Source organism: Brassica napus, chromosome C3, assembly GCF_020379485.1.
Source record: "Brassica napus cultivar Da-Ae chromosome C3, Da-Ae, whole genome shotgun sequence".
Classification (NCBI taxonomy): domain Eukaryota; kingdom Viridiplantae; phylum Streptophyta; class Magnoliopsida; order Brassicales; family Brassicaceae; genus Brassica; species Brassica napus.
The window spans coordinates 40453127-40472204 of record NC_063446.1 but is presented as its reverse complement, the minus strand read 5'-3'; the positions used below and the strand labels follow the sequence as shown (position 1 = coordinate 40472204).

The following is a 19078-nucleotide window of genomic DNA, read 5'->3' as shown; positions in this document are numbered from 1 at the left end:
GTAATTTTATGTTTGGGCCTAGATAAATGAAATCTGTAAGATTTAATGGGCTTACGATAGAAATGAAGAATTACATTATAAATAACCCATGTTAAATTAAGCAGATTTGGCGAAACAAAGTGAACTGTATTATTTCTCTCTCTGGCAAACTATCTTACTCATCTTTGATTAGCAACTTTGAAACTTATTTATATAAATTTTCGCTTATGTACATGGACCAAACAGTTCTATTATTAGACTAACATCGCCACCATGTTTTAGTTACATCATTGTAGTTCCATAATTGTCATTTTCTTTGTATTGGCAAGAAAACATGATAAAAAGGGAAATCAATACCCTTATTAAATTGGTCCAAAAGCGAGTATGCGACAAAATTAATTTGTCTCTGTACGGTGGTTTAATCCCGAGATGGTCATTTTCTTGTTTTGCAACTTCTTCAGTTGCACTACTCACGACTTGGACTATATAGTTTATGTTCATATTTTTTTCGCCAGCTAACTCAGTAACACCAAAAAAAAAAAAAGTAGGATTCAACGGTAATTAATGCTCATCGATGTGTTTAACGCATTAACATTCGTATGATCATTTTTATTTGTGTCTTAAGGGCTGCACACCATAATATATAAGTAGCCAACAAACCGTCGCTCTACAAAATAATTTTCACTCCAAAAGACTAATAGTATAATATCTCAAAGAATCAATAACCTATATTCTCATACAATGAACACCACTTCAGTATATTACTAATTTAAAACTATATAGTTAAATACCCTTAGCTTCTCTCGAGCATCCACGCATAACTACAGTCCTAGTTTAGGTGTTGAACCAGCCAGGTAAATAACAACGAGCGCCTTATTAAAGACCTCATCATAGAGAGTTGATAAGAAAAAAATCACATAATTCACAAATGTTGCTATCACAATCAACTAGTTATCTTATTTGTTAATAATAAGTCTAAAACAACCATTTACTTGTTAAAAAAACCAATTAATAATCATAACACAACTATATATCTTATCTTAGCTAGGTATCGCCCAAAGAATATAATAAACCACAATATATATACCTCATCATAAATAAATAAGAATTGTCCATGCATTTATAAATTAATTGGCTAGTTTCTTATTACCCGTTTTTTTAAGAGAAAAGATAGTCTAGAATTAGCTCTTAGATATCCCAAAAAAAATTCCAGCTTATTATATTGTAGTCTTACCACACACACACACATAATATAAAGAGAGAGATGAATAGATGGAACACACACATAATTTATATACTCTCACATATTACCTCCTTGCTGATCATGACCATTGTTCCAAGGAAGGAAAGTCCCATACGACCCTCCGGTACCACGTGGCTGCTGAGTCATCACCGGGCTCGCCCCGGAAAGCCTATAAACCGGATTCAACGGCTGCGGCGGAAATGGCTGAGGCTGAAACACCAAGTCGACGACGTTACCAGGTGTTGACGTGGACAGACCGTATTGAACCAAGTCAGCATTAGCCGCGTCAAGCTCCTTCTGAAGCCTGTGAACTTGTCTCTGGAGATAAGAGATGGCTTCGACACAGCCATAGACAGGATCACGGACTCGTGCCTCGGCCTCGTAGGCTAAGGAGTTGACTGCGTCTTCACGCTGGTGAGGGAGTAGCTCGTTGAGGAGCTTAGTGACATTGCTTGCTCCGAAGATTTTGTGGACGTTGGCGAATTTGTGTGGCTCCTCCGGTGGGAAATATGGCGCGAATATGCATCCCGGCATGCATTTACGGCGAAGAAACTTGCACGCCGCGCATGGTGAGTTGTACGTATTTGATGATGAGGAAGCCATTTCTTTTTGAATTTTTATACCTGATATAATTTTTTCAAACATTTTAACATTAATAAAGAAGTTAAAAGATACATAGGAACGTTTTATAATACATAAGTTAAGCACATATATATATTTTGAATTTGCTAAGAAAGATGTCATCAAAAAGCTGTGTTTCTTCTATATTGCTACACTAAAAACATATATATTCGATCCCTTTTGTGAATTTCTGCTAAACTTTTCATTTATTTCCTTTTCCACGTTTTTCTTTATATACATACTGAAGGCATATAAACACTTAGAAAACGTACACTTAGAAAATATCCCATCCTAAGAACGGAGTTTTTAGCGGAAGCTAAAAAAATTGTTTCTAACTTCTGCTAATAACCTAACTCTAAGAACTCCGGGTTAATCATGGTCTTAGAGACACAAAACGTACACATGCAGGAGAAACGTAGAAAAGGGCATAAAATGCCCAACATCCAATCTAACGAAAAAAGAATGAAAATTATATTTACAAAACCTAAAGGTATTTAACCTCAAGAAGATTAATTAACAAGTTAGGACATCACTTTCACCAGGACATGCGCTGGTAAATGGAACTATCGATTTGGTTTTACTTGATGTTTTGTTTTTGCATCTATCATTAAAACACAAAAAAAAGACTATTTTCTTTTGTTAATAAACCTTATTTATGTTAAATTTTTAATTAATTTTGTAAATATATGACAATAAATTATTTTGTTGGTCTTTAAATTATAATATCTTTAAATTAATAATACATTTATTAATAAATATTAGAAAGATAATTATATTCGCATGGTGGGCGACACCTAGTTAACATAATATACAAAGCTTATTAAGTATACATTTTTGAAGTAAGCTTATATATTCTAACTACAACATAAATAATATGTAAATTAGGAAACCTGGTTTAATTCAATTATAGAAAACCATCAATTAGTCAAAAGTTAAACTGATTACTACGGATCATGGCTTCTTAAAGATCTCACTAGAAACAATAGAAGAAATTTATCAAAGACCGATCTAATAAATTTAGATCAGAATTTTCTTCGTATATATAGATATATGGATCAGTTAGGATTTAATTCAAACTATATGAGAATGGAAGTGTCTGTAAAACTCCTTGGACAATAGTTCTATTGTTTTTTTTTTGTCAGATCAATGAATTTGTATATCTCTCTGTATATATATATATATATATCAATATTATTTATATAAATCATATCTATATGTTTGTTTAATGTAAATATATTAGTGTATTTTTTTACTAAAGTTCATTTTTTTCTTTATGATTCAGTTGTGGCCTTATGAGCTTTGCCATCATCTTCTTCATCTTCATCGCTCTCCTCAATTCTATAGCTTTATTTTTTTAAGAAACTAATTACATTGAAAAGAAAACTCAACGAGGATCTGTTAAATTCTATTTGTAATTAAGCCCAAACTGAATTAGATTTGATCATAGAAATATTAAGATTTCAAAAGTTATCTTCTGTAATAAATCAGTTAATGAAACTCTCTTCCTCTATTTCTCTGTTTTCTGTCCTCATTGTCCTTGTCGAGATGAAGCAATTCTCCTCAAATCAATCCTAATTTTCATATGTATAAACTTTTATCTGATTTAATTAGGTCAACTCAAAGTGATCATTATTCTGATGAAAGTTTAATTTACACATGTATTTAATTACTATATCCTTTTCACACATACTATAATTAGATAAGCTTTAAACCTTTCTTAGAGTAGAAATTCAAAGGAACGTGTACAGATGTCAAAGTGGATATATAACTCATATCAGCAAAAACACACATAGAAAATAGAACATGGAGCAAAAGAGGGAAACATAGGAGAGAAAATATTAATGATATCTTTGATGATCTGAGCTATGCATACGTCCAGGGGTTTATTTAGATGCATATATATATATATACACACACATATCAAAGCATATATAGAGCTGTATACCTGCCTTTAAACCTTTAAGCTCTTTGACGATTAAGTGTATCTTTCTTCCTCTTTCAAGGGTTTTTTCTTACCTTTGAAATTTGCTTCCAAAGTAGATAGAGTAGGCTTAACTCTTTAGTCAATGAGAAGGATATATTAGGGTTTTAGGCCTCTTAAAGAAAGAGGAACCCTAATTTCAAGAAGAACTGAGAAAGATTTGTATAGAAGCTGAGAATTTAAATAAACCAAACAAACAAATAAAAATGGGAAATGAAAGAGCAAATTTGAGTGGAGGAGAAAGAGCAAAAGACAAAGTATAATAATAACAAATGAACAATTAATAAACAAGAAGAGATGAGGAGTATGTCCCTCAAAGAATGACTGTGACATTTCATCTGAAGAATAATAGTAATGTCATTCACGGTGCTCACTTTTGTCTCCCAATAAATTAATTTGTTTAACTTTAGCTTTTGTATATTTTCTTCATGCATTTAATGATAACAATATTCCCTAACAGTCAGAAGATCAACCCTAAGCTAACTAATCAATAATCTTTGTGTATATATATACCTGTTACGCTGAAGAGTCATCAGTGATGACCAAAATATGATTCGGAACCTTAAGAAACCCTAAACATCTCCATTAAACCTCCACTGTAGAATATGATCACACCAATTCTTGATTTGTTGTTGGGTTTTCTTTAACCTAAGTCTAATTTTCTATTATCAGTACGATATTGTCCATTTTGGACTTAAAAAATAAATCTGCATAGATTTACTTTTGAACTCATTTACAAAAACTTTTGTACTAATTAAAATTACACATATTTTATATATTAAACATTTTTTGTCTAAACTTACAATGTAAAATTTTGTTTGATATCTCGCTGCTAGGGATCAGCAAACATGTTCATTAGAATATGAACGTTCCGGTAGAATAAACGATCAGTCTTAAGCCATTCGAATTCGTATGGTCAATATTGTATTCTTCTAGTAAGATTTTTACATCGTAAAATTAATAGTTGATTTAAATATTCATTTCTTTGTAATAACAAAATAGCCTTCAGTTGAATTAATCAAAATAGGAAAATTAGGCTCCAAAATACTAAAAAAACTATAATTCACTAAATAACCAAAATCTCACCCTCTTTCTTATTTTCTATTCCTATCTCTTTCTACTCTCTTTCCCAAAATCTAATTTTCTAATTCTTTTGGTTATTTGGCAAATAAACCCATCAAAATAATATATATGTGAACAAGAGTAAACTCTTGAGACCTCAAAGTAGCTAGGTAGAGACAGGAAATCGGTAAGAGTCAAGAGATATCATGTGAACTCAAGTCAAGTTTTAATAGATTTTATAAATAAAATCAAAGCTTTGGTAATGGCAAGAAAACGATGAGGGGGTCCAAAGAGTTTTGAAGCTATAGCTAGGGTTAGTATCATACCAACAGTTACTTGTGTGTATATATATTATTGGAAGTGACAACCGATTGTGACATTTGTAACAGTCCCTTCGTCTTATTTAGTTCTCGCACCATTTTTATCACCAAATAGTTTTAGTCTAAAATCGAATTAATTATCAAAAAATCTTTGATAAGAATTACTGTATTTATCAGGCTAGTAGTTTGAGCTGAAGCTCTCAGGCTCTCAGAACGCTGTTGATTTTTGAAGATAAGTTAGACAGCAAAATTCACCTTAAAGAAACTTTAACCGAATGCTTTTAAGATCCCTAAGATTATTATTTTGTGCCAAGTTATGATGAGGGTTAGTGGTGGGATTTAGTAATTTACTAAAGTGAAGCATCTAGGCTTTATCACCAAGCTAATTTCTTCACTTTTAAAATTCTAATTATTGTGACTAATAGAATGAATTAGGGTTCGAAAATAGAGGATTCATCGATAAAAAAAATAAGTATCAAAATTCTCGAAAACTATGATGATTTGTTTATTAATTCACCAATGAATCTTGGAATACGTTGTCAAGTTTTCTTATTTCATTAATTCATCGACTTTCTTTTAAAGTAAAATGACATTAAATATAACTGACCATTCATATTGTTTATATATCAATTGAGGTCATCTCTTACTTTCGATGTAGTATCAACATCTTATGAAAAGAAAGCTTGACAATTCTTAACCATCAAAAGATTAAAGTAACTAATTAGAATGGGTGTTGATGTATATATATATCCGCCAACGTAGAGGTTACATCTCGGAGTATAAAATAAGAAAGGTGGTGTTATAAAAGAGAGAGAAGTGAGAGTGAATATATATGGGTCCTCCTCACACATATGATCTACTAAAACTAGACTAGTACTACTTTGTCCCTCGCATTATTTTTCGTGTAATTTAATTAAATCCTTTTGAGTTGCGACTCTGAATCTCTAGAAACCACATTATATACATGGTCTCATTTGAAACAACACACACATATATAAGATATTAATGTATCTTCATGTGCTGATTATATATGGAAGGTAAAGTTGGAGGTATGAGAGGTCAATGATGCAACTTGGTGAATAGTTTTGTGAATATGTCATTTTGTTTGTTTTTATATGTGCAGAATATAATAAAAACTAGCTTGCGGTCATGAATACGCAACATATAACTTTAGAAAAAAAAGTTTAATGCAAACTAGTAGTATACTAGAAATACTAATTTAATTAACCCATTAAAAAGTAAAATTCTTTTATTTAAAAAAAAATCCAGGTATTAGAATTACAACCTAATTTTTCTCTAATGTGGCAAATTTATGTTTTGTACAAACTGACGACAGTGTAGAAGAAATTTTATTCTCCCTCGGGATTGCTTATATACCTGCAATAACACATGTGTTTCAAAAATTGTCAACCTGCCTTTCAGTAATTATCAATTCTTCCTAAATATTTTACCCAAAAAAAAATCTTTTATATGATCGTGAAAATGTTATGCTATACTGTGCATGGCCTATCCAACTTTTCCTTTGCAGCGATCATGAAAATCTGATGTTTTCCTATGGTTGTGTATGTACATATTTAAGTTAATTATGCATAACTTGATATGCATTTACGAATTAAAAAGCTAAGGGCTGGCCAGGTATTATAAGAGTTATATATCAAAATGGGCTTGGGAATGTAGAGATATGATATTATATTCCATAACTTGGTATAGATTAATATTTTAGCCAAAAAAAAAAAAAACTTGGTATAGATTCTAACTCCTGTGTCATTTTTATGGTGAAAAGATTATTAGAAAACATAAACCTAGGGTGTTTATAAACGCCAAGTATATATACTTTTCTAACTAATTGGAATTTGTATCCTATGGGGCAAAAGCCTACAGTAAGCAAGACGCATGCGTTTAATTTAATATGGCTAGATCAATGTGGTTTATAAAATTTGTTAGCAATAGTTCATGGTGATGATGTAGCTAGTGACTGACTGTAGACTGTAGTCTATATATATATATATATATATCATCTTCCTTTTTTATAAGTCTAATCGATATCTTCATGTTGATTATCAATAACTTCTAGTAACAATAAAGAGCAAAATTATGATGCTGATAAAGAATGCGACTCTAATGCTTTTGCCTTGTGATAAAGCTTCAGTGGCTTATAGCCGAATGACTACATAGATCTTCTATTTGGAGTATCAACTGTGAAAGCAGTAAAGAAAACAACCAATAAGTTGGATCATACACAACAGTAGTGAATAGTAGTCCTTAAGATTAAAGCTATGGAAAAATATTAGAGAGCCGTAAGATTCAACAATAAAGACGCAATGATTGAGCAAACAATTTGTATCAGCCACAAGTTCATAGCATGGTAATGATCCAAAACAGGAGAGGAAAGACATTGCGGAATTCATCAAAACCTAAACCGATTATGAGACTATCAAATGTCAGTCATTGAGGGCGATTAGCTCAAATTCTGTATAAGCTGGAAGCTGGAGTGTCTTCTTCCACGCAGCAAGATCCGGTGAATAACTGGTTAGAGTCACCGAGCTATCATTCCCATATCCAAGTGTTAGAACAGATAGCTTATCACCAAAAATTGGCTCACCGGTTTCAATGTTTGCTCCATAACCAAATCTCCATCTCTCTCTCTGAATCCTCAGATTCCACACTTCTTCCTCCCTTTCTTCCTCAACCTACTTTTCAATTCTCCCTATGCATTTTGATCTTTGAAGCTCTTTCTTCATACTCCCTTCACTAAACAAATCCACAAGACTACCGGAGAACCCGGTTTTAACGCTAGTGTACAAGGCATCCTTGGCGATGGCTGCTCTCAATAATGGCTTTGTAAGAGAAAAAAAGCAACGATAAAAGTAATGATTTTCTCTTTGTTTTAATTGAATGGTAATGGAAATACATTCCTATTAAATACGTCTGAGGCCAAAACAAAAAGGTTTCTTTGCAAACAAAAAAAAAATCACATACTGAAGAAAAGCATCACCAAGAATCAATTCCTTAACTTTTGACACTACATCAAGCTGGTTTCAAGACGATGGTGGATCCACCTCCGGCTCTGCGCTATCATCTTCCATTTCATCTTCCCCTGTAGAGTCCCTAAAGAGATAAGAGATGTCTATTTAGAGGAAACAATAAGAATCAAAGATTTGGTAGACTGGTGAAGTAAGATGAATCTTTTTTTTTTACCTGTCCATAGTTGGGCCATTAATACCTGAGAAACCACCAAGAGGTTTCTCATCATCGTCACTGTCTGATTCATAATTCGCAGTTCCACTCCAAATTCGAGGCTTTGGTCTCTTCTCCAAGTCTTCTTCCGGCTAAAGATTTGAGATAACAACAAAAAGTCTAATGAGTCTGCTTCAATAGAACATGAAAGAAACTAAAACAGCAGAGAGAAGATATGGATGATTGGAAAATTTACCTCATCTAAGACTCGATTAACTGGAGGTGTGTGCTGAAACGGCACACTAGGTGCGTGTATTAGTCCAGAAAGTTGTTCTAGCAATGTGTTCCTGAAATTTTCAACAAGTTTAACTTCCCCAAGTTCAAAATATAGGCTATGAGCATGTAAAGCTTCCGTGAACAATTGGAACCGGCACAACCATAAAAGGGGTAGAATGAGATCATCATACCTTATCCTCTCCATATCTTTTGGTGTGTTCAAATTCTCCATTGGGCCTGGCTCGACATGAAGCGTATAGTCTGGACCGAAATACTCAAAGTACTCATTGTACGGTAGCTTGTTGTCCGGCTCTACTCCAACCGCAACTGCAGTCTGCAACAGAGTCAACAGAAACCAAAACCTTTCAAGAACAAAAACTTTACCAAAAAAGGCATAGAAGAAATGCAAAAGATATGAAAAAAAACCTCATAACACCAGCAACGAGCAACATTCCGAATAGTATACCCTCCACCACCCAAGACCATGAGAGGAACATTATAAGATCTCAAGAACCGGAGGCAATCAGCATGGCCCTTGACTGACAAGTTGAAGCAACCCAGCCGATCACCGCTCAAGGAGTCAGCCCCGCACTGAAGAACAACTGCTTCTGGCCGATAAACCTCCATAACCTTCTGGATAAGAGGTCTAAACAAGCTGCGGAAACTCTCATCGTCCATACCATCGTTCAACGGGACATTGAGAGCATAGTACTTCCCTTTCTCAGCGCCAACGTCTCTGATGTGACCAGTTCCAGGGAAGAAGTCCCCAAACTTGTGAAAAGAAACGGTCATAACTCTATCAGTGGTGTAAAACGCTTCCTCTACTCCATCTCCATGGTGAACATCGATATCAATGTAGAGAACCCGCTGCAAACGATGAAAGCATATTAGAGTTATTAATCTCTATCAGAATACAATAACATTAAACCCTAATTAAAATTCAAATCATCAGTCCCAAAAAGCTTCCACCTTTCAGGTAAATCTAGGAAAACTACTCCACAAGATAACATTAATTGAGATCAAGCATTTACCCTGAACAACTTAAGCAGCTCGAGAATCCCTAAACGATGTCGTTTACGTAGCATCAGTACCAAAAAGCTTCAAGCTTTATGGTAAATTAACAAAAACGACTCTACAAATATAACATTAAAACCCTAATTGAGATCAAGCATTTTACCCTAAACATCTTAAGCAACTCGAGAATCCCCAAAACGATGTCGTTTACGTAGCAAAACCCAGACGCCTCGCTCTTCTTAGCGTGGTGAAGCCCACCGCCCCAATTGATGGCGATATCCGCGTCCTGCCGGTTCAATTTAACGGCGGCGCCGATCGAACCTCCGGCGGAAGCGCGGCAAAACTCGAAAAGACCGTCGAAGACGGGACAATCCTCGCCGACATTGAATCGCCTTAGGTTACGCGCGGACGAATCGCCGACGGACTCCGGCGAAACGGAGCGGAGGAAATCGACGTACTCGGGAGAGTGGAAGCGACCGATGTCGGCAGCGTCGGCGAGGTAAGGGCGGCTGATCTCGAGGCGGCGGTGGAGGTTGTAGTGGACGATTAGACTATGAGCCATACGGATCCGGTGAGGCTTCATGGGGTGGCCTTGACCGTAGTAGTAGTTACCGATCGTTGGCTCGTAGAAGTAGCTGACTCGTCGCTTACGACCGTCGGGCCCTGACGCTAAAGAGACGCCGCTCTCGTCTGTCTCCATGTCGCCCTTCCTTTCTCTCCTCTCGAGTTTTTTTCCTCTCAAGTCTTTGGACAAAGTAGTGAGGCTTGGTTAAAATAATATACCTTTATAATTACATGACTTATTATATATAGAAGTATAAAAAGATTAAAATTACCAAAATATTTCATTAAAATAAATAAATATACAATTATAGCTCCTTAACTAATCCAAACCCGAAGATTTAGAGTTAAGGGATAGAGATTTGAGATCAAATTTTAAAATTGTATAAAAGAAAAATAAATATTAAAAATTTGAAAATAAAAATTTGAAAAATAGTTTCAAAAAGTATTTCGAATTACGAAAAGAAAATTTGAAAGAAAAATTCAAAAACAAAATTAGAAAAAAGTTTGAATATGAAAGCATGTAATCTGAAACTATATAAAAAAAATTATTTTTATTTTTATTTATTTATTTATTTGTATTTATATATCTAAGGTATTAAGATCTTTTTACCAATTAAATGAAACATTTTTGTCATTTTCTTCCTTAAAATTTATTTTTGTGATAAAAACTTGAAAATGGTTTATTTAGGAGAATTACTCTACTGTATATGTAATACATATATATTTATTTTTCAGATTAGCATTAGATATGGATATCTAAATGAGTTCACCTATTTCCAAAATCATATTTTCAAGTGAATATAGAGAAATAGCCCCCCTATATACTGTACATAAAACACACTGACAAATTTACTATCTAACCGAAAACATTTTTCTTTTCTCATTTTTGTCATATATCTCTCTCTAACTTCTCACTAAAAGTATAATTACCCTTTTTGGTTATTTGGAAAATAAATCCAAAATATATACATTCCAAAATTATATTATTTAACTAATCAAAATGATTTGTAATTATTTGTTAAAATGGAATTATATAGTTACTCTATAATTCTTTCTAACAAATCTCTAAAAAAAATTATTACATTATTTAATAATAACATTAGATTTTACAGTATATTTTAAATCATAGATTCAAGAATTTTCAAATTAAATACACCAACTTTGGTGTTTGTATATAAGAATTTTAGGATATGTTCTTGTTTTGTTTTATGTCATTTATTTAACCTTAATTTATTATGTAAATTAATTTAATATTACGCGGTAGATTTTAAATTTACTACATAAATAAATTTTATTAACTTTCAGTTTATGAAAGAATTTATGATTCATTTTCAGTTTGAATTTAAACATTGCCTAATTAGTTAAAATTATTGTAACTTTCATAACTAACCCAAGATCACTTAAAAGCTCATCCAAAATCAAATCATATCAAATACATGCATCCCAGGTATGCAACTAGTTATGAAGTATTAAAAATGTTTAGATTATGTTGCTAAATGTAAGATTATCGACGAGTTTTGTATATGAAGATAAAATGTAAAATTCATGAAGGTTAAGACTCTGAATGTATTAGTTAACACTTAAGTACATTTTATTTAAAAAAATATGTGCAGATCTGAAAATATTAAGAAACTAATAAGAGAAACACAAATCAGTAAATGTGCCCATCTTAACTTGCAGAGATCAGGAATGTGACGGGTTAAAAAAAGCATTAATGCAAGCAGGTGAGTCTCTCAGGTTCATTAACCAATCAGCTCCATGCTCTGGAGATAGATGATGGGCCGAACCAACTCTTCAAAGCTCCCTTTATCTCTATGTGGCTTTTTCTTTTAACACCAGAGGAAACCGTGAAAAACAGCAGCCATGCTGACTTTTGCTGCCCCGAGAAAACATAATGGTCTAATCTTTTTTTCTTATCATTGGTCAAATCATCGATTACATCACATATAATATATATTCTGTTACATATGATGATTTACCTGCAACAGATGTGAATATGATAAACGGCTTCACAAACATTGAATATCGATCCACAAGGTAACATTTTTAAAGCATTTAGATCGATGATCGGTTCTACACAGTGACGGCTCTGGGCACAAGCGGCAGAAGCACATGCTTCCGGCCCTGTTTAAATTATTTAAATTTTCGGTCCAAAGTTACAAAAATTTTCGGTAGTTCAGATGGCTTACAATGTGTTTTAGTGTGTATTAGGTGGGGTGTACGAATCTTTCCAGCCACAATTTCTTTTAGTCAATTAATAATAGGCCCAAATTTTTAATTTTGCTTCCGGCCTTTAAATTATACGGGCCGGGTCTGGTTCTACATCTACGATATCTTCGATTGACATGTTCTCTCCACAGCACGTTAAAGGGTTCAATAAGAGAACTTCTCCATCAGAAGTGCTGATTTAAATGTTTCTAATGAACAAATTTGTATATATATAAAAATTGAAGGATGCCATGTGATACGCTATTGTCTCAAATAGGCCTGCTTCTGGTTCTTTCTAAAACCTTGAAATTTTCAAAATGCTTGCATCATATGATCTAGAACTTGCTCTTTTTGGGAATCGAACTACAAACCTGATGTGGAAGTTTTTAAACCTTTAAACGTAATCAGGGCCAGCTCACGGTTTGTCGGGACCATTGGGCAAACACTACAAGAAAACACATGCTTAACGACGAAAATTAACGAGGAAAAACAATCCTCGTAAATTTGCGTCGAGTTTACGACGAATTTACGTGAAAAACTAAAGTCATCGTTATTTCCTCGTAACGTAACGACAAAACTGTTTCGTCGTAAAGTGGATGTAATTTTACGAGTATTTTACGAGGAAAAACTATTTCCTCGTAAATACGACGTAAACTTTGCGTGGTATTTACGAGGGAATAGTTTACGTGTATTTAGCGAGGAAATTTTTGAATCCACCAACTTTATAGGTGTTACACGTTTTTTTTGCCCACCTAATTAATTTTCGTCGTAAATTCATAGCAAAATTACAACTACCAGATTCGGATTTTCCTATAAATATGGATGTTTGAACATCATTTTAAACACACCAACAACAAAAAACGTGAAAAAAAATGGCTGGCTCCGGGACTATTTACGAGTTGCGGAAGTGGATGTATATGCATAGAGATGCTAACGGGAGAGTGACGAAAGAATACCTTGCGGGTCTGGAGACATTTATGCATCAAGCAGATTCAACACCGCTCGCCCAAGAAAGTGGTAAGATGTTCTGTCCTTGTCGGAAATGCAACAATTCGAAACTGGCAAATCGTGAAAATGTTTGGAAGCATTTAATAAATAGAGGTTTCACGGCAAATTACTATATCTGGTTTCAACATGGAGAAGGTTTTAATTATGATCAGAATGAAGCTAGTAGTAGTAATAGCAATTTTCAGGAAAAAGAACCGGTTGATCATCATTTGCATAATGAACATAGTTACCATCAGGAGGAGATGGTAGATTATGATAGGGTTCATGATATGGTAGCTAATGCATTCGTAGCTCATGATGAAGATGAAGAACCTAATATAAATGCAAAAAAGTTTTACGAAATGTTAAACGCGGTGAATCAACCACTTTACAGTGGTTGTAGAGAAGGTCTCTCTAAATTGTCGTTAGCTGCTAGAATGATGAATATTAAAACTGATCACAATCTACCTGAAAGTTGCATGAACGAATGGGCGGACTTGTTTAAAGAGTATTTGTCGGAAGACAATGTGTCTACTGATTCTTATTATGAGATTCAGAAACTGGTTTATAGTCTTGGGTTGCCTTCGGAGATGATAGATGTTTGCATCGACAACTGCATTAAAAAATGTTTAGGCCCTTTAATAATTAAAAAAAAACATAATTTCAATTTTTTTAAAAATATATTCTGTTAAATGTTATTAAATTTAAATATGAAACATTTAAAATATAAAAAATTAGAATACATGAACATTTATTTTTTTCTTAAAAAAATTGTTTTTCTTTCAAAAAAAATTTTAATTTAAAAAAAAAACTTAGACATACCTTAATTTTATGGGTCCCCGGAGAGATCACACTGGTCACCCTTATAACTGAGCCGGCCCTGGGTCTAGTCTAATCCATTCATATTGTATTGTTTTTCACTATTCGTTATGGACAGTTAAATTAAAGAGAATGTTACACTAAAAGATACAATATGTGTTTCCTTTTCATCTAAAGACACATTTTGGATTTGAGACACTGTGTGTGTATGGCTGACTTTTCAAAGACAAAAATACCTTTCTTTTGTTTAAAGAAATAAACTAAAGCGCAACTTAGTTATTCGGTTTAGTTAGCGTCTGCATTTAATGCAACTTTTATTCAGATTGGAGACTGATATGTTGGTTTATGTGATTTAATTTTGGCCCTTAGATCGGTTTAAAGCAAAGAAGATCTAATGGCTGAGAGAAGAGGTAGATGATGAGAATTATTGAAGATAGTGGGGTGTAATAAATTTTGACATAAACAGCTGGCGTCGAAAGCTCTCCTCCATAGTTTTACAAAAGACAGCTTTAGTGTGTTTTCTGTGGAAAGTGAAGTTCAGTAGCAGCCATGGAGATTGAACCTCTGTTCATACTCTCCACATAAGCTATGTTTTATGATTATCCCATGTTTTTAATATTTGTTGTTGTGAGTAACTTGTTTATACTTTCCACAGTAAATTCATCCATTAAATACCCACGTACATATTCATGAGACACCATCCACGATACATTCATCCATGAGATACATTTTTTTTTTTGACGACTAGCACCATGTTTTATTAATTCAAGACGAACAGGTTAGCTTGTGAAGCTAACCACGTCGGAATCAAAGAGTTTACATGGGAGAAAATAGAGTTGCGAAGACGAGCACCTTTAGCAATAAGGTCTGCTCTTACATTGCGATTTCGTGATATAAAAGAGATAGAAAAAACATTAAACTCAGAAGCCAAAAAGGAGAACTCATTCCATTCCGACGCCAAACTTGGCCAATCTTCTTCTTCATTTATCAGCTTAACAAGCTGTAAGCAGTCCGATTCAAAGGACATAGAGGTAAAACCTAGTTGCAAGGAGCTTTTCATTGCACATAGCAAGATATTGAACTCTGCATGTAGTGGGGATTGAACATGGTTCATCCCAATAGAACCGTAGGTATGGGACCCTGGTTCGATGTCAAAGACGAAACCACCTCCGATGAAACTTGAATTTGTCACCCAAGATGCGTCCACTTGGCGTCAAGGGAGAGGTAACACATTCAAAGCCTCATCATTTGCTTGGCTTGGAGGTTCCGGTGGGATTCCATGCGATGATATTACTTGTGCAACACGCCATTCTTCTTCTTCTCTGGTCGCATGGCTAACCGTATCCGGGGGCAGGATAGATTTTCCGTTGAAAACCTTCTCGTTTCGAGCTTTCCAAATGAACCACACAATCCATGGAAAGCGGGCCAAGACATTTGCAGGAGATCCTGCGTTTTTTGCTCGGAGAAGTAGATAATCAAAGTTTTCCACCAGAGAGACGCTCGGGAAACACCCCGGAAGTGTCGGTATGTCGGAAAGCGCCCAAGTCTGTATAGCGGGTGGGCACAGGAACAAGCAGTGGTTGATTGTCTCCTCCTCGTTTCCACAACGAGGACAAGTCCGGTCCGTTCCACAATGTCTGTCTGCGAGTCGGCTACACGTTGCAATACAGTCCGACAGGGCTTGCCACAGGAAATGTTTGATTTTGCGAGTTGTCTTCAGCTACCATATCATATCCTTTAAGAGATTTATACTTGGCTCCGAAACGTACTGATCCCTCTTTTCTTCCTTCAGTTTTGTGGCAAGCTCGTATCCGGACTTAACTGTATATAATCCAGACTTCGTATGAATCCAACAGTAGCCATCTTCTTTGCCAACAGAGCTGGGACGTATGCTCCGAATCAACGGGATATCTCCTGGATCAATTAGAGCTTCGAGAATATCAGTGCTCAATTGTTTAGAGTTCTTGTCAATGTGATGGCTCACAAGGAGATCTTGGTCTCGGTAGATTCCATTCTCTGACGCTGGCCTAGCCGGGATTACAGGGATCCACGGGTCCAACCAGACGCGCGTGCTGCATCCTGATCCTATTGTCTTCCTTAGACCATCTCGTAAGAGATCTTGAGCTGCTAAGATACTTCTCCACCCGTAAGACGGGGAATTTGACGATTTGACATCCATAGGGCTCGTATGTCAAAAATATCTTCCTTTTAAGACGCGAGCCAGAAGGGATGTGGGGTGATGCAAAAGTCGCCAAAGTTGTTTAGCTAATATAGCCAAATTGAAGTCATGCAGATCTCTAAAACCTAGTCCCCCTTTATTAAAAGGTACACATATTTTCTCCCAAGCTATCCAGTGTAGTCCTCGATGATTTGCTTTAGTGCTCCACCAGAATTTAGCTATTGCTCCCTGGAGCTTATTAATGATCTCTTTGGGGAGAAGAAAGCATGACATAACATAAGCAGGGAGAGCTTGAGCTACTAACTTTAGAAGAACTTCTTTTCCCCCTTTAGATAACAGTCTTGCCGACCAGGAATTGATACTGTCATTTAGACGATCTCTGATAAAAGCAAAAACCTGGCGTTTAGATCCACAAATCTTCTCAGGGAGACCTAGATACATCCCCATACCTCCTTCTTTTTGGATCCCAAGAGTTTGTTTGAGTACACCTTTAATATCCTGGCCAACTTTGCTGCCACACGAAATAGATGATTTACCAGGGTTTAGCTGCTGCCCCGAAGCCCTCCCATATAATTTTATGATACGCATTATCTCAGCACATTGTTGGATATCAGCTTTACAGAAGAATAAACTGTCGTCTACAAAAAGAAGATGTGAGACAGTCGGGCTTGCTCTAGCAATCTTCAGACCTGTTATCCGACCTTCCTCTTCGGCTCCTTTCAACTGTGATACAAGAACTTCAGTTAAAAGAATAAAAAGGAACGGGGACAGAGGATCTCCTTGACGCAAACCACGAGAAGGTTGTATATTGCCCTTTGGTTCGCCATTGAGAAGGATTTGGTATGAGACAGATGAGACACACCATCGGATCCAGGAGACCCATTTCTCGGCAAAACCCATTTTTAATAAGAGTGCTTCAAGAAAATTTCATTCTACCCGGTCGTATGCTTTGCTCATATCTGTCTTGATTGCCACAAATTTTGCCTTACACATCGGGTTAGTACGCAAATCATGGAAGGCTTCTTGTGCCAAGAGAATGTTATCCGATATAAGACGTTTTGCCACAAAGGTGGATTATGTCTCCGAGATTAATTTCGGGAGGATCGTTTTCAGACGAGAACGTAGGATCTTGGAGATGATCTTATAGCTGACATTGCACAGACTGATCGGTCGAAACTCAGACATATCCCTCGGCTTTTCTGACTTAGGTATCAGACAGATGTTTGTCTGATTTAGCCGAGGGTCAGAAACATTGGAAATGAAGAACTCCTTTACCATCGCTATTATTTCTTTAGCCGTAACTTCCCAAAATTGTTGGTAGAAAAGGAATGTCATGCCGTCCGGCCCTGGCACCTTGTCGGGATTTATATGATCAATGGCTTTCTTAATTTCTCCATCAGTAGGGGTGCTCGTTAACATCTCATTCATGGCTGGTGATACTTTCACGGTAATGTACCGGAGAGCTTCCTCGAAGTCTGATGCTTGTGAAGAGGTAAACAAATTTTGAAAATACTTTGTAGCTACCTTTTCTATACTCTCTTCACTTTCCGCCCATCCACCACCAGGCTTCTTCAGCTTTGTTATGCGATTCCGGGCGCGTCTTTGTTTAGTTATAGCATGAAAGAACTTCGTATTCATGTCTCCATCTTTTAACCAAAGCGCGCGGCTCTTCTGTCTCCAATATAGTTCATCTTCTCGGAAAGCTGTACAAAGGTTCCATTTAAGATTGAGGAGTTCTTCGTTCGTGACGTCCTCATCCGCCTGGGCTCTCTCTCGAGTTGTTCTTTAATGAGCTCGATTTTTTTCTGTGTATTGGAGAGATTTGCTCTCTACCATCTTGAGATAGCACGGCGCACATCACCCAGCTTAATATGAAGAGGACGTGTATCCATGACCTCCCTTGGACCCCATCCCTCTTCAATCGCTTCCTTTAGGCCATCCTTATCAAGCCATCTTCTGTCAAACTTGAAGCTTCGTCGAAGTCTAACTGTTTGAGATTGAGTCCGGATTAGGATAGGCCGATGGTCAGAGCCCCAGAGCTTTAAGTACTCCGCATTCGTGTGGAAAAAAAGATGATGCCACTCTGCATTGCCTATAGCTCGGTTTAGTCGGCATTGGACTTTGCCGGAACTTCTATATCCCATCCAAGACATCGGGTTGCCCTTGTATGGGAATTCTACCATTCCACAGTCAGCTAACATAGCTTTGAAAGCTAGGAAAGAGGTCTCAGGCCGTTCCCCCCCCCCCTCCCTTTTTTCTCATAATTCCCGGTGATTTCATTAAAATCACCACACATCAGCCATGCTCCAGTTCTAGTAGTACTCATGCGGGTCAGTCTTTCCGACACATAGTCTCGGCACTCAACGACCGGATCACCATAAACAAAGGTCGTAAAAACTCTCTGTCCCTCTATAGTGGCTGCAATATCAATCATACGATTATCAAAATAGAGAATAGACACCTCATAAGAATCCATATAAAAAAGTGCTAGTCCACCGCTTCGACCTTCCGGTTCCACGGTGAACAATTTATTATAACCAAAATAAATTTGAAAGTCTTGCATAAAAGAACAAATTTTTTTTTGTTTCAGAAAGAAAAAGAAAAGAAGGTGCGAAAAAATGATGTAACTCCCGGAGATGTTTCTTGGT

General features: G+C 35.7%; 2 protein-coding genes across 4 annotated transcripts; both read right to left on the bottom strand.

Moving 5' to 3' along the window:
- Positions 1-1077: 1077 nt before the first annotated feature.
- Positions 1078-7690, bottom strand: LOC106422721 (protein LATERAL ORGAN BOUNDARIES-like). Of its 3 annotated transcripts, none has more exons than XM_013863498.3 (2): positions 3789-7690; positions 1078-1845 (listed from the first exon to the last, which is right to left on the bottom strand). In XM_013863498.3, the coding sequence occupies exon 2, from the start codon at positions 1823-1825 to the stop codon at positions 1280-1282; it is 546 nt and encodes a 181-aa protein (XP_013718952.1). In that variant the 5' UTR covers positions 1826-1845; positions 3789-7690; the 3' UTR covers positions 1078-1279. The 3 variants fall into 3 exon arrangements, with proteins under 3 accessions (XP_013718952.1, XP_022555862.1, XP_022555863.1); XM_022700141.2 differs by having other exon boundaries at positions 3793-7690; XM_022700142.2 differs by having other exon boundaries at positions 3860-7690.
- A 378-nt stretch (positions 7691-8068) lies between these two features.
- On the bottom strand, positions 8069-10456 carry LOC106422589 (histone deacetylase 6). The gene is made up of 6 exons (XM_013863369.3): positions 9837-10456; positions 9086-9526; positions 8851-8993; positions 8640-8730; positions 8405-8535; positions 8069-8314 (listed from the first exon to the last, which is right to left on the bottom strand). Exons 1-6 carry the CDS (start codon positions 10371-10373, stop codon positions 8245-8247), a joined length of 1413 nt encoding a protein of 470 aa, XP_013718823.1. The 5' UTR covers positions 10374-10456; the 3' UTR covers positions 8069-8244.
- Positions 10457-19078: the final 8622 nt, after the last annotated feature.